The sequence below is a fragment of the Anomaloglossus baeobatrachus genome, chromosome 5 (genome assembly GCF_048569485.1).
Source record: "Anomaloglossus baeobatrachus isolate aAnoBae1 chromosome 5, aAnoBae1.hap1, whole genome shotgun sequence".
NCBI classification, from domain to species: domain Eukaryota; kingdom Metazoa; phylum Chordata; class Amphibia; order Anura; family Aromobatidae; genus Anomaloglossus; species Anomaloglossus baeobatrachus.
In genome coordinates, this window is record NC_134357.1 from 324,160,630 (window position 1) to 324,174,486 (window position 13,857).

The 13,857-nt window shown below is 42.8% G+C and overlaps 1 protein-coding gene across 1 annotated transcript in view; it reads right to left on the reverse strand.

Annotated features, from left to right (window-relative positions):
- Positions 1-13,594, reverse strand: part of LOC142311397 (protein-glutamine gamma-glutamyltransferase 5-like) — a 58,988-nt gene extending 45,394 nt beyond the window's left edge. The window contains exons 1-3 of the mRNA XM_075349780.1: positions 13,451-13,594; positions 504-683; positions 83-325 (exon numbers count right to left, since the gene is read on the reverse strand). Of these exons, the coding sequence (XP_075205895.1) occupies positions 83-325; positions 504-683; positions 13,451-13,460 (433 nt within the window). The 5' untranslated portion in view covers positions 13,461-13,594. The remainder of the gene's footprint in view (positions 1-82; positions 326-503; positions 684-13,450) is intronic.
- Positions 13,595-13,857: the final 263 nt, after the last annotated feature.

A 13,857-nucleotide genomic window follows, 5' to 3' on the forward strand; every position in this document is an offset into this window, starting at 1 on the left:
ATAAGGCCTATGAAAAGAAGGGCTTATTTTCTGAAAAATGTTTAGATTTTTTCTTATAACCGTATTACCATATTTACCATACCTGCACACCATGGATTGAATAGTACCACAAATGTTCCTAGCTTATAGGTGGTGGCTTTGCTTCCTTTGCTGATATGAACCTTGAGAGTATATTGCCCTATTATAGCATTTGATGAGGGCATGATGACCACCAACAGGGAATTGGGTGCTTTGCTTTCTACTGCTGCACTCCATGCCTTCCTTATTAAAGCCTTTCCTAATGGGAATTCAGCTTTAGTCCCAGAAGCTGCATCGGGCCATGGTCCTGTTAATACAAAGCAGGTGGATAATACGTGTTAGGGAAGAACAAAGGAACAATCCTCATTAAAGTTCAAAGGTGCCATAATAAGCCTCTATTAGTCATGTGGTAGCTTTGTTTTCATAGTAATATTTATTTTGTAGATCATTGATAACTTCCTACATAAAATGTTTCAGTCACTTGCCAGTTTCCACTGAGAAGACAATATTATCTGTTCCCTCCTGAAAATCTCTTGCTTTGAATTGTAAAGCAATTAAAAATGGCTGTCCTCTTCGAATGATGAGACGATTGTCACTGATTTCTTCCGTATGATGCAATGAATTGTTTCTCTGGCTCTGCAAATCGCAGTAGGCAATTTCAAGTGCTAGATAAAAAAAACAAACAAACACATATTAGATATTAATGCTATATACATGGACTCAAGCACACCACTTTTATACAGAACCAGGTACTCTCAATTTTAGCCAGGTTCTTTTGTCTATCCACTTAAGGCCACGTCTCACTAAGCAACATCGCTAGCAACATCACTGCTGAGGCACGACTTTTGTGACGTAGCAGCGATGTTGCTAGTGATGTTGCTGTGTGTGACATCCAGCAACACCCTGGCCCCTGCTGTGAGGTCACCGGTTGTTGCTGAATGTCCTGGACCATTTTTTAGTTGTTGCTCTCCCGCTGTGAAGCACACATCGCTGTGTGTGACAGCGAGAGAGCAACAACTGAATGTGCAGGGAGCAGGAAGCCGGCTTCTGCGGACGCTGGTAACCACGGTAAACATCGGGTAACCAAAAAGCCCTTTCCTTGATTACCCGATATTTACCTTCGTTACCAGCGTCCGCCGCTCTCACGCTGTCAGTGCTCCCTGCACACATAGCCAGACTACACATCGGGTAATTAACCCGATGTGTACTCTGGCTAGGAGTGCAGGGAGCCAGCACTAAGCGGTGTGCACTGGTAACCAAGGTAAATATCGGGTTGGTTACCCAATATTTACATTAGTTACCAAGCGCAGCATCGCTTCCACGCGTCGCTGCTGGCTGGGGGCTGGACACTGGTTGCTGGTGAGATCTGCCTGTTTGACAGCTCACCAGCAACCCGTGTAGCGACGCTCCAGCGATCCCTGCCAGGTCAGGTTGCTGGTGGGATCACTGGAGCGTCGCTTAGTGTGATGGTACCTTTAGATAACAGAGTTGCTTGCTGTTGATCTTACAGATACAGTATGTCATGCCTTGGATTTGATCTGGCAGTCTCAAATGCTCTAGTCTGTTTCCCTCTCCACTGAGCCACAGTCAGGTTTGGTTGCCTCCTGGTTCTGAACACTTTGCTTGTGTGTTCATTGCCTTTCTGCCAACAAGTGTTTCCAATGCTGTGATTCAATCTGCCCTATCACTCGGCGAGTGTAACTATTTAAAGCTTCCCTGGGCTACCATATCCAGCTGGTGACATTTCTGAAGTGGATCAGGCTTGGAACTACAGCCTGTCTGCCTAGTGTTTCTCCTGGCAGCTTATTACTTTTGGTTTACCTTATTTTTACTCTGCAACTTACCCCTGATTTTTTAGGGAGTATGTGAAACCCTCGATGACCGCTTAGGAAGCAAAGGTCTGAGTGATCATCTGAGTCATTTAATTACAGTTGTTTCAGTCTACGCAGGTGCCTTTAGGGACTGCACAGCTGAGACATCTAATCTGTCCAAGAACTGGGCAGGTCAGGTGTAGTAGTTTTCAGTTAGACCATATTTTACGTTATATTCTATGTGTATACGTCATTTGCATAACACAGTATCAGGATAACACATTTATTTGTACTGCCCCTGAGCCACTCAGGGCACTACTAGGTACTGCATCCCTACAAGGATGTAGGGCCTACCCTCTGGGACCTGGAACACCAGTGCCAGTAACACCTACACACACCTAAAATACTAGTTCCCACACCACACTAGGGGGCACTGCTAGTCAAATAAGGGGAGGGCCACTCAGTGGGCAGAGCCTGACCAGGGAACTGGACAGCCTGGTGGGTGTGGATTGGGAGCAGTCTGCAAGAATGTAGTGAAGAGAGCAGACGTGCCTCTAGCTGGGTCTGTGTAACGGTGACCCAGGGGGCATCAGAGTCAGGTTGCCAGCATCGGGGCACCTAAGGACCTCTGGGCCAGAGTCACCCCAGGGACGGTTCGAGGAAGCACCACTGGAACCTGGGCACGCACGGGGCATAGGGCCCTAGGTCAGGTGAGAGTTTCACACAGCCTGGCAAATCCTGCACAGTGAGGGTCATCCACAGGCCTCACTGACCTATAGATTCGGGGGCATCAGCAGTAAAGCGAGGATCGGGGTTCGGGCACATACCTCCCCACAGGGTCCACACTGCCAGCTGAACAGACAGACCACTGTATCACAGCTGGGGGACCCCCAAAGTTTAAAGTTTTGGGGTCTCAACTACACTGAGAGTGCTGGGGACAGAGCAACCGAGTCATTAAACTGGCACTGGAAATACAGGGATCTGAATCAGCCATCCACAGGTTAAAGTGAGTAGAGACTGTTCATTACAACCCCGGTGTAATCTCCTTCATTATAAAGTGAAAAGCTCCCATCTCACAAATCCCCTGGCTCAGCCCTGCCTGCGGAGGGCCTACCACCATAGCTGCCATCACCATCAGCCCAAAGGGAATTCCACTAAGCAGCGGCGGTTCCATCCTATTAACCGCAACCCGCAGGTGGAGTCACATGAACATTAACTCTTATCTCCCATGTAAATACCCCCTTTATAAAAAGCACCCAGGGCACGGGACTGGGCAAAGGCCACCACAGTGATATCCCCAATTGTATATTCTGCCCGGGACCGAGTACCCCATTCTCTGGGCGACACATATTCATCATGCAGTGCTTTGTGATAGGCTATAGATGTATTCCTATAAAGAACCGTTCATCTCTCTTGATATATCTGTTTTAGTAAAAACTTATATTTTCTGTGAAATAACAATTCTGGACCATCTTTTCTCATAAAACTGGATTGTCCATTTCTTCTGTTATTACTCCTGAATATTTATGAATAAACTAACAACTGAGTATCCCCATCTCCTGTCAAAAGTCAAAAAGTTGTGTTCCTACACAGTCTGCTACTAACACCACTTACTTGATGGTGTCAAACTGTGTAAGGACACAACCCCAACAGTTGGCAACCTTCTATTGAATTTTCTCTAGACAACTGTACCAAAATTCACAGGTGATTCAATTTTTTTACGGACATTCGACACGCCCTTTAGAGACTACATCCTGATCAAGACCACATCCTCGAACATGTTGAGAATAAGTGTAAATTACTAAGCATTAGACCCAGTATACAGTACTGCAGATTAAGAATACTTTCAAAAATAGAAGTGATAAAAAAATAATTATCAATTAGGAAAATGCAAAGTGAGTCAACAAAAGTGATCTCTACTCAATAATTGGTCTGATCCCCGCTTTCCTTCAAAACAGCGTCAAAGCATAAATTCGGCTAGGTACACATGCACACAGGTTTTGAAGGAACTCTGTAAGGAGGTTGTGCTAAACATCTTGGAAAACTAACCAAAGATCTTCTGTATATGTAGACTTTCACAAATCCTTATGCCTTTTCCTGATGATATTGAGATTAGCGCTCTGTGAGGGACATATCATTACTTCCAGGACTCTCTGCTCTTCATTACGCTGAAGGTGGCTCTTAATGATATTGGCTGTATGCTTGCTCCAAATGTATTCTGTAGCAACACAGCGACCCCAATCAGATGTCTCCCTAGTGGTATGGCATGATAAGTATCTGCCTGTGTTTCTCACAATTGAGGACACCATTAATCTTGACTAAGTTTCCAAATCTATTTGCTGAAACTCAGCTCCAAAGTTGCAAGGAATCTCAACAATGCTTCCCTGTTATTTGCAAATATAGATTTTTGTACTCCTGTCCAGTCCTTCAGCGAACAAACTGATGTCTGTTACAGCTAAACCTTTAATATTTTGCCTCATCAGTCTAGAACACCTGATGTAATTTTACTACACCCCAGTTCCTTTGCTTTTGAATAACTTTGCTTTTCTTCCATGTTTCAGATATGGTTTCTGATTGCAATTGTTCCATAAAGGCCACTTCTGGACAGACTTCTCTGAACAGTAGATGGGTTTAGCTGGGTCCCTCTGGATGCTGCCAGTTTTGAGCTGATGGTACTGCTGGACATCTTCCAATTTTGGAAGGGAAGTAAGCATGATGGGACTTTCATCTTCTGCACTAAGTTTTCCTGGGTCCAAGATGGGGGACATTATGCCAAAAAGGTGTCACACTCGCTGCCGGGGATGAGACGGCGAGCTTAGGAATGGTGCATCCCAAGAGTGAAGTGCACCCACTGGACTACAGTGGGGACCCGGACCCAACTAGTCAAGGGAAGGTCGGCGTCCAGGCACTGTGGCAGCTGAGCTGGGGCTAGGTGACCACAGAACAGGGGGACAGGCAAGGTCAGACAAGACTGGCAAAGGAACACAGTACAGTTCAGGAATGGGTCAGGATCAGGCTGGTCCCAGGACCCAGGAACGGACTAGGAACTCAGGCAGGAGAGATCAGGAATTCAGGCTGGTCACATGAACACATACAGAGCAGAGCAGGGATACTGGCTGGTCCTGGCCTCGGAGACAGTCAGGAACACAGGACAACCAACTCAGGAACAGGACAGACACAGGAAGTTATCAGGCAAGGCTCCAGGCATCAGGCAGAGGTCATCATCAGACACCAGAAGTCAGGTAAGGCTCCAGGCATTGGGCAGAGGTCATCAGACACCGGTAAGGCTACAGACATCGGGCAAAGGTCATCAGGCACTGGACATCATGCACAGCAGGCATAGACCACAGCAGGGTGGCACAGGACAATAAGCACAGACCGTAACAGGATGGTGCAGGCACAACAGGCCTGAACCACAACAGGGTGTTGCAGGCACAGCAAGCTTGGACTGCAACAGGGTGGTGCAGACACAGCAGGAACTCTGGATTTCAGGCTTAAAACCGAACAAGGACTTTATATACAGAAACATAACACAGCAATATTTGAGGTACAGAAACAGCAGGAATTCAGGAACAGGACACAGACTAGTACCAGGGGAACAAATGGACAGGACAGGTCCAAGGCAGACATAAGCAGGCCAGAGCTAATTACAAGCCGGTTAGGTGCTGAATACGGAGAGACCAGAGCAACATGGCAGGACTAACACAAGGCTAGCTTAGGGAACCTAAAGCAGTTGCTCAGCCCTGCCCATCAAGGAAGAGGAACTTTTATACCAGATGCCTCCCAACCATAGGGCGGGGGCACCAATTGAAGGTGCGCACACAGCCCCAATTTAAGTGGGGAAGGTGAGCGCATGTGCAACTTAGGCTTTAACTAGGAACCCAGCAGGACAAGCTCAGGGCCTGGGACTGAACACATGTGGATGGCCGTACGGAACAGCAGAGAACCACACAACACGTGAGTGGCAGTGAAGCAGAGCAGGGAACTGAGCAAGCAACCAAAAGAAAACAGCAACGGTATCCCAGTTGGATAGGGGGGAGGAGACTGCAGGGACATCGGCACTAGGATGCATCGGGATGCCAGCGTAAGTATGAAACCAGAACGCCAACATTACAAAAGGGGCCCAGAATGGGGCACAGTGTACCAGGAAGAGGCCAAGGATGGGAGAATGGGGGGGGAGGGTGATATAAACAATGGAGAAACATTTATTGACAGAAGTGTATATAGCTTAAGATGTGCCACATTTATAACACATCATAAAATACTTTGATAAATCTGGCAAAAAATAACTGCAACATAGCTACCAGGAAAAGTGACTTTAAAAAGATCCCTCATAATAATCTTCTCTTACAGATGGAATAGAACTTATAACAGGTAGTGAAATAGCTCATATACACACATACTTGCGTAACATGTTGAAAAGTTGAAATTTTGCTAATTATATGGAGCAGAACAATAGCATAATATATTAAAGAATTCTGAACTGAGGACATAAGAAATCCCAGCTGCTTGTAAACTTTTATACAATACATATAATTATAAAGTAATTGCTGCACTTAGAACATGTTCAGTCTGTAACTGTCCTGTATTCATCATAAGCATTTACTGTATATGGGTGGAAATTCTTATAGAAGACTCCTATTCTGTGGGACTTAAGGAATTCAGCTTGTATAGACATTAACATTTATTAGGCCAAAATACTGTACATCTAAAGGCGGCGTTACACGCTACGATATATCTAACGTTATGTCGTCGGGGGTCACAGAATTCATGACGCACATCCAGCATCGTTAGAAATGTTGTAGCATGTGACAAGTCCGAACGACTGTTAACGAGCAAGAATACTCACCTTATCGTTGCTCATTGACACGTCGTTCATTTTCATAATGTCGTTCCTCCTTCTGCGCGGCGGTTGTTCTTTGTTCCCAATGCATAACACATCGCTACGTGTGACACCACGGGAACGACGAACACTATTTTCCCGAAGGGCAACAAGAGGTACCCTAACTAAAGACCTAATCAAATAAACTTTATTAAATTATATAATTGGACAGAGATTAAAATTGGCAGGTGAGAGGCCAATTCCGTATTAGATGAGTGCGGCTGCGGACCGACACTACTCTGGATAATTCCTAACGTAATATGGCTGGCTATCACCTACACTGCCGGTTAAAAGCTACCTAACAGCTAATAGCCTCCCCGACATGTTTCGCCATGACTGGCTTCATCAGGGGGGCTGAGGCTATAGAACGCTGAAAACCGGTTACATCCCCTTTTAAAACCTCTGATGGTGACCTCACCATAGGGCTACCAATAGTGATGGACTCCAGTTGCCAAATCAAATTCAGGATAACTTACATTCACACTTCAATTGGATGTGATCGAACACTGTTATGTGTTCTACATTATGATTTGCCAATATATCAGTCACTCATAAGTAAGCACCTATCAAGGTGACCGATATAACTCCAGGCATTTCCACGGTTTAGTGTGACTTTATGTCCCCCTTTGTAATAGGGTTGTTAATCAGTCAATCAATAGAGTCCACCAATGAATAGCTTCCTAACGATATGTCGTCGGGGTCATGGAATTCGTGACGCACATCCAACATCGTTAGAGATGTCGTAGTGTGTGACACGTCCGAACGACTGTTAACGAGCAAAAATACTCACCTTATCGTTGCTCGTTGACACGTCGTTCATTTTCATAATGTCGTTCCTCCTGCGCGGCGGTTGTTCGTTGTTCCTGAGGCAGCACACATCGCTACGTGTGACACCCTGGGAACGACGAACACAGCTTACCTACGTCCCGCCGGCAATGAGGAAGGAAGGAGGTGGGCGGGATGTTACGTCCCGCTCATCTCCGCCCCTCCACTTCTATTAAGCGGCCACTTAGTGACGTCGCTGTGACGCCGAACGTCCCTCCTCCTTCAGGAAGAGGATGTTCGCCGCCCACAGCGACGTCGCTAGGGAGGTAAGTCCGTGTGACGGGGGTTTACCGACTTTGTGCGCCACGGGCAACTAATTGCCTGTGACGCACAAACGACGGGGGCGGGTGCGATCGCTCATGCATGTAATGCCGCCTTAAAGGAATGCAATTGATAGTGATACTTCTAAATGCACATATTCAGTGTACTAATAAATGGTTATTCTCATCTGGAACATATATGACATATTTACAGGTTATGCAACAAATCTCTGATATATGCAGGTCCCATAATGTCCCAGCATTTATTTTGACAAATTGGCCTACCTTTCTACAGTCATTTGTATGGAAGCTCAAAAATTGCAGCACAATTGTTTTTAAATGACTTGGATACACTCATGGCCAAAAGTGTTGGCACACCAAAAAATTATTGCAATTACACTTGTTTTGTTACACACATGTTTATTTCCTTTGTGTGTATTGGAACAACACAAAGCAAAACAGAAAGAAAAAGGCAAATTGAACATAACTTCACACTAAACTCCAAAATTGGGCTGGATAAAATTGTTGGCACCCTCCTGGACTTCATGGATACACCTGGCTTCATAGAGCGCATGATCGAAACTCCGGGGTAATGCACACTGAGCCGAAATCCAGCGGCGGGCGGCAATAGCAGCGGAGAGGTGAGGGAGATCATCTTGTGAGGATGTGTATTCATTAGCATGATAGCATATCTACAGGGGCGTACTAACATGCTAATGTGGCCGACTAGCAAGGAAAGCAACACCCTTGCGACTAGGCCCCTCGCTCATTAGCATATGATAAAATATCTTTAGAAATACTTTTTCTAAACATCCCTTTATCTATGCTACTAGATACAGGGACAGGTAGGCAGGGATTAGCAATATGAACCCAGAACTGCTCGTGGTTCTGGGTGCATATTGGACCTGACAGGTTCCATTTAAGATTTCTCCCAGGTGTTCAATGGGATTTAGATCTGGACTCATTGCTGCCACTTCAGAACTCTCCAGCACTTTGTTTCCATCCATCACTGGGTGCTTTTTGTAGTATGTTTGGGGTCATTGTCCTGCTGGAAGACCCATGACTCTAGAATGCAATCCCAGCTTCCTGACACAGGACACTACATTGTGACCCCTAATCCTTTCGTAATATTTTAGATTTCATGATACTTTGCACACAGTCAAGGCACCCAGTGCCAGAGGCAGCAAAACCCCAAAACATTTTTTGAACCTCTCCCACATCTGTAGGTACCGTGTTTTTTTATTTGTAGGCCTCATTCTGTTTTTGGCAAACAGTAAAATGATGTGCTTTACTAAAAAGCTCTGCCTTATTCTTATCTGTTCATAAGACACTTTCCCAGAACAATTTTGTCTTATGTACATTTTGGCAAACTGCAGTCTAGTTTTATTTATGTTTCTGTGTCAGCAATGGGGCCCTCCTGGGACTCCCGCAATAGTGTTTCATTTTATTCAAATGTTGATACATAGTTCGTGCCGAGACTGATGCATCCTGAGCCTGACAGACACTTAGAATTTCTTTGGAACTTGATTGGGGCTGCTTATCCACCTATCGGACTATACTGTACTGCAATCTTTAATCAATTTTTTTCTGCCGTCTGAGTCCAGGGAGATTAGCTACAGTGCCATGGGTTGTAAACTTCTTTATTATGTTGGGCATTGTGGACAAAGAAATATCAAGATCTCTGGTGGTGGACTTGTAACCTGGAGATTGTTGATATTTTTCAAAAATGTTGGTTCTCAAGTCCTCATAGTTTTCTTCTCCTCTTTCTGCACTCCATGATTAGTGTGACAGACACAGATACACAATGCAAAGATTGAGTTAACTTTTCCATTTTTTATCTGGTTTCAGTTGTGATTTCCATATTGCACACAAACGTTACTTACCAGGTGAGTTTGAATGAGAATCACATGTTTGAAACAAGGTTGTGTAACCACAATTTTCAGAAAGGTGCCAAGAATCTTCTCAAACCCATTTTGGAGTTTTATTTCAAATTATGTCCAATTTGCCTTTTTTTATCTGTTTGTTTTGTATTGTTCCAATACACAAAGGAAATAAACGTGTCTATAATGAAACATGGATAATTGTAATAATTTTCAGGGAGAACTATTTTCTTTTCTGGAATAATTTCAAGGGTGCCAGCACTTTCGGCAGTGACTGTTTATCATCAGGATATGCCATAAAAATCTGATAGATGTGAGTGCCACCAAGTTGTTGTTTCAAAAGATATTTATGGCAGATCTACGCGATATTCCATAAATGTCTGCTGGAAACAGGGTCCCAACCACTGGTGAGTGGAGAGGTGGTGGCGCATATGCCGTTGCGCTCTACTGTATTCTTGATGCTTTCTAGCTGAGCGCATTTGTTCAGTTGTATTGAGAATACCTATAGCAATGAATGGAGAGAGCCAGCACATGCACGCCATGTATTGCTTATCGTGTATCGATTTTTACTTTCAGCCCATAATTTAGCCCCATTCTGTATTCACAACAATTCAGAGCTCTAGTCATCAATCATTACTTGCTTGTTCATTATCCAAACAGAGCTTGTTCTGATGATGTGTAATATTTACACCAGTCAGTTTATAGCAATCTCATGTATGAGAATCTAATCATCTCATGATATTATGGGAGTTCCGCTAAACTTGTAGGACTGTGTTTATCGACAATGTTGTTAGCTATTGCTTGTATCAACCTGTAGAACATCAGCTCTGGACTATAAAATATTTAGTAAAGCAGTATCAATGCAGGTTAGTAATCCAATGTACTTGAAAAGTAACTTAATTTTCTATAGATTAAGACTTGATACATCAAGATTATTGTTTTGCTCATCAATCCTAATGAAGAGCGCGCTGGTGTAAAATGCACCAAATTCTTTCGTCTTAGGTGGCTGTGCACAACCAAAAGAACTATCCTCTAGTCCAAGATCGGCATACATTTATGTTGTAATTAGCAACACTTTTGTGGCCGTACTTGGTCTCACCATCTTACTGGCTAAGCTTCACTCACTTTAATAAAACAAAAAGCTGGTGGAACACCAAAATATGCTATTTTGTTTGCTCAACTACAAGTGTTGCAAAGCAAATGAGATGTTGCAAATGGTATTTATACCAAAATCAGGGCCATGAACTATGAAATGGGTTGATCACAATAAGACACAAGTCATAAGATACATGAGCAGTTGTGCACAGAAGTCATTCATCTAGTCCCTTATGTGCAGTATGGAGCAGTACTATTTCTTCTTCATTGACATTGGTTCCCCCAAAGCTTCACAGGGTGCAGATAATTTATTAGAAAATGTGAACAATGGCTAATGTTTTTCCAAACAGCTCCGATATTCTGTTGACCAAGGATGATATATTTCGACACTGCACAGTACGCAGTGAAACCATTTCTAAAGCTTAGAAATAATTGCTGGATGAGATCATCACTGAAACCCATCATCACAGCCTCCTGTCTGCCAGAAGAGAGACGTGAAATCTGTGCAGAATTCTAAACATTAATTACACTTTAAGATTTATTTGATATTTATATACTAACCATAGAATTTTTTATGCTAACCACAGCATTCGTGGCCTCACTATGTATTATTTGCTTGTCCATTCACAGAGATTAATTAATCCTAGACGCAATCCATTTAGGTTGTACTGTTCTGGTTTGTCAGTCTATTAGGCCAGCACTTACTAGGCCCGATAATATGAGGCCTACTCGGTAGGCCTGAGGTGATGTCATGATTTGCGCTGCACAACGTGTCATGCTGCCACGTGAGACTTAGTGAGAGACAGAGGAACCCAGGAGGTTGTACTGAAAATGAAGAACATGGAACATAAGACTAGCTGCCACAGAGGACTGGACTGGACATCGGATAAGGACAACATGAACTGAACTGTTCATTTCTATCAAGGTTAACCAATCGATGGGGATGGGAGAGGATAAAAGTAATGGGGTATAAAACTATATATACCGTACCCCATAAATATAGATCTATACCTCATTAGGTCTATAGTGGGGTATACATATATAATGTATAAATCAGCCTGCCCAAAAAGCAGGTTTTTCCTTCTGGATCCCAAAAATTGATCAACTGGAACAACGCTCAGAACAAGATTTTTATTTAACTAATTAAGTATTTAGCTTATTTTTGTCTAAAAAAGCATTTAAGCCTTTATTGAAACCATCTATGGTTCCCACTATGAGCAGCCGAGGTAGACCATTCCACAGAATAATAGCTCTCATGGTAAAGAAGGCTTGTCTACTCTGGAGAGTCAACCTTTTTTTCTCCAAATGGAAATAATGCCTAATTGTCTTTTGATGGGGTTTTACAAAAAACAGTTTTTGATCATACTTTTGTATAGGCTATTTCTGTACTTGTACAATTTTATCATGCCCTCCTTGGAAGTGTCTTCTCTACACTAAATAATTGTGATTCTTTTAATCCTGTTATCCGTTGTAGCTCGTCTTTTATAACTTCAAAGCATCTTCTCTGTCTTTACATTACAATTATTAATAAATATTATTTTTCCTAGTAAAAGCTGCATTGGTAAATCAGTCTGTTCATAACGATTTTACAGCAGAGCCAGCTTGATACCCACTATGTCTCCATTGATGCCCATTGCATTAGTACCAATGAACAGAAATACATTTTGTATATGAGAGAGAAGTAATTACATAAGCTGCCATTGTTTTGTTTTTCCAGCATTTAATAGTAAAATGCATAGAGAATAACAGAGGATCCTCCGGTGGATCCAGGATCTGTCACAACAGTAGATCGGTAAACTAGTCCCAAATTTCTATAAAAAAAAAAAATAACCAAATTTGGAGTGAATCATGACTTTCAATATAGCTAGCACATAGGTATATACCTCGAGAATGTATCTGCAAGCTATCTTTTGTTCAGCAGAATTACTCCATTTTAATTCTTTGGTGCTGGTACATTAAATACCATAGTGTGAAGATGGCATATTTGCCAAATCTCTGCCTGGTAAGTTAATATGAGTCTTACCTCACTCCATAGACAAAGCACTCCTAGCTCTGTAATGTAAATATCATTTCTGGGAATCCAATGAATAGAAAAGGGACATAAACAATTGATAAATCATATAACTGCTTTGAGAGCAACTTTCATGAGCTGGTGTTTTTATCTGGTAGTATGCACGTAACCTCTTCAGAGATAAAGAGGACAGGAACACTAGTGCCATCTATTGGCAGTTGCAATCCTAAAAGTCAATATTGACCTTTTAGGGGGCCTTGCCACATGACTTAGGATAAGAATCCAATCAAGAAAACCAATTTGCAGACACGTGTTTTGGAGTGTTTGCTCCTCATCAGGACAAATCTGGAAAACTGAAATTGCCTGTATGTCTCCCTACGTAAACTTGGCCCTCGACACAAGCACAAACTTTAATTTCTAAACATTATGTAGCAGAAGACCCTTCAGACAACTGGACCACATTGTGACTGGTATCTCTACTCTGCACTGTTGGATTAATTAAATAAAACCTTCATGGACAGCCCTCATTTGCTTTACTATAGGTATACGTAAAGCTTCACAAACCTTACAGTCTTTATAAGTTACCTTCCACTTTATTCATACGTCAATAGAATTCCTAATATATTCCTGCATCACAACAACCTGAATTTGTGCTCGATGTGACCCACCTTGTGTCATTCTCTTGTCTTTTTCCTCCGGTGCTCAGCTTGAAGCACATCCGCCAGGTGAACTAGGAGGTGACACTGTTGGCTTTGTTCTCGGCTGAATGTAATATAAATCAGAGGAGACGAGGTGGGGCGGCAGGAATCATTGCTGGTTTTCTGACTTGGTAAATCCCAACTGGTTTGCTCACTTGAAACTTTTTTTTTCTTGCCAACTTTGCTTGAAAGTAGGTGTGGTAACAGACTGCTGGGTCTTGTCATGATTTCATCACTTTCACAGAGTAGCACTTTCTTTTGTATTGTCTGAGTGCTATGCTTTTAAAAAAATAAATATATACATAAAATAAAGATGATATTGAGATATGTTGTAACTTTTCTGTACTTTTTTGGCTTAAATATATTACAATTTACAT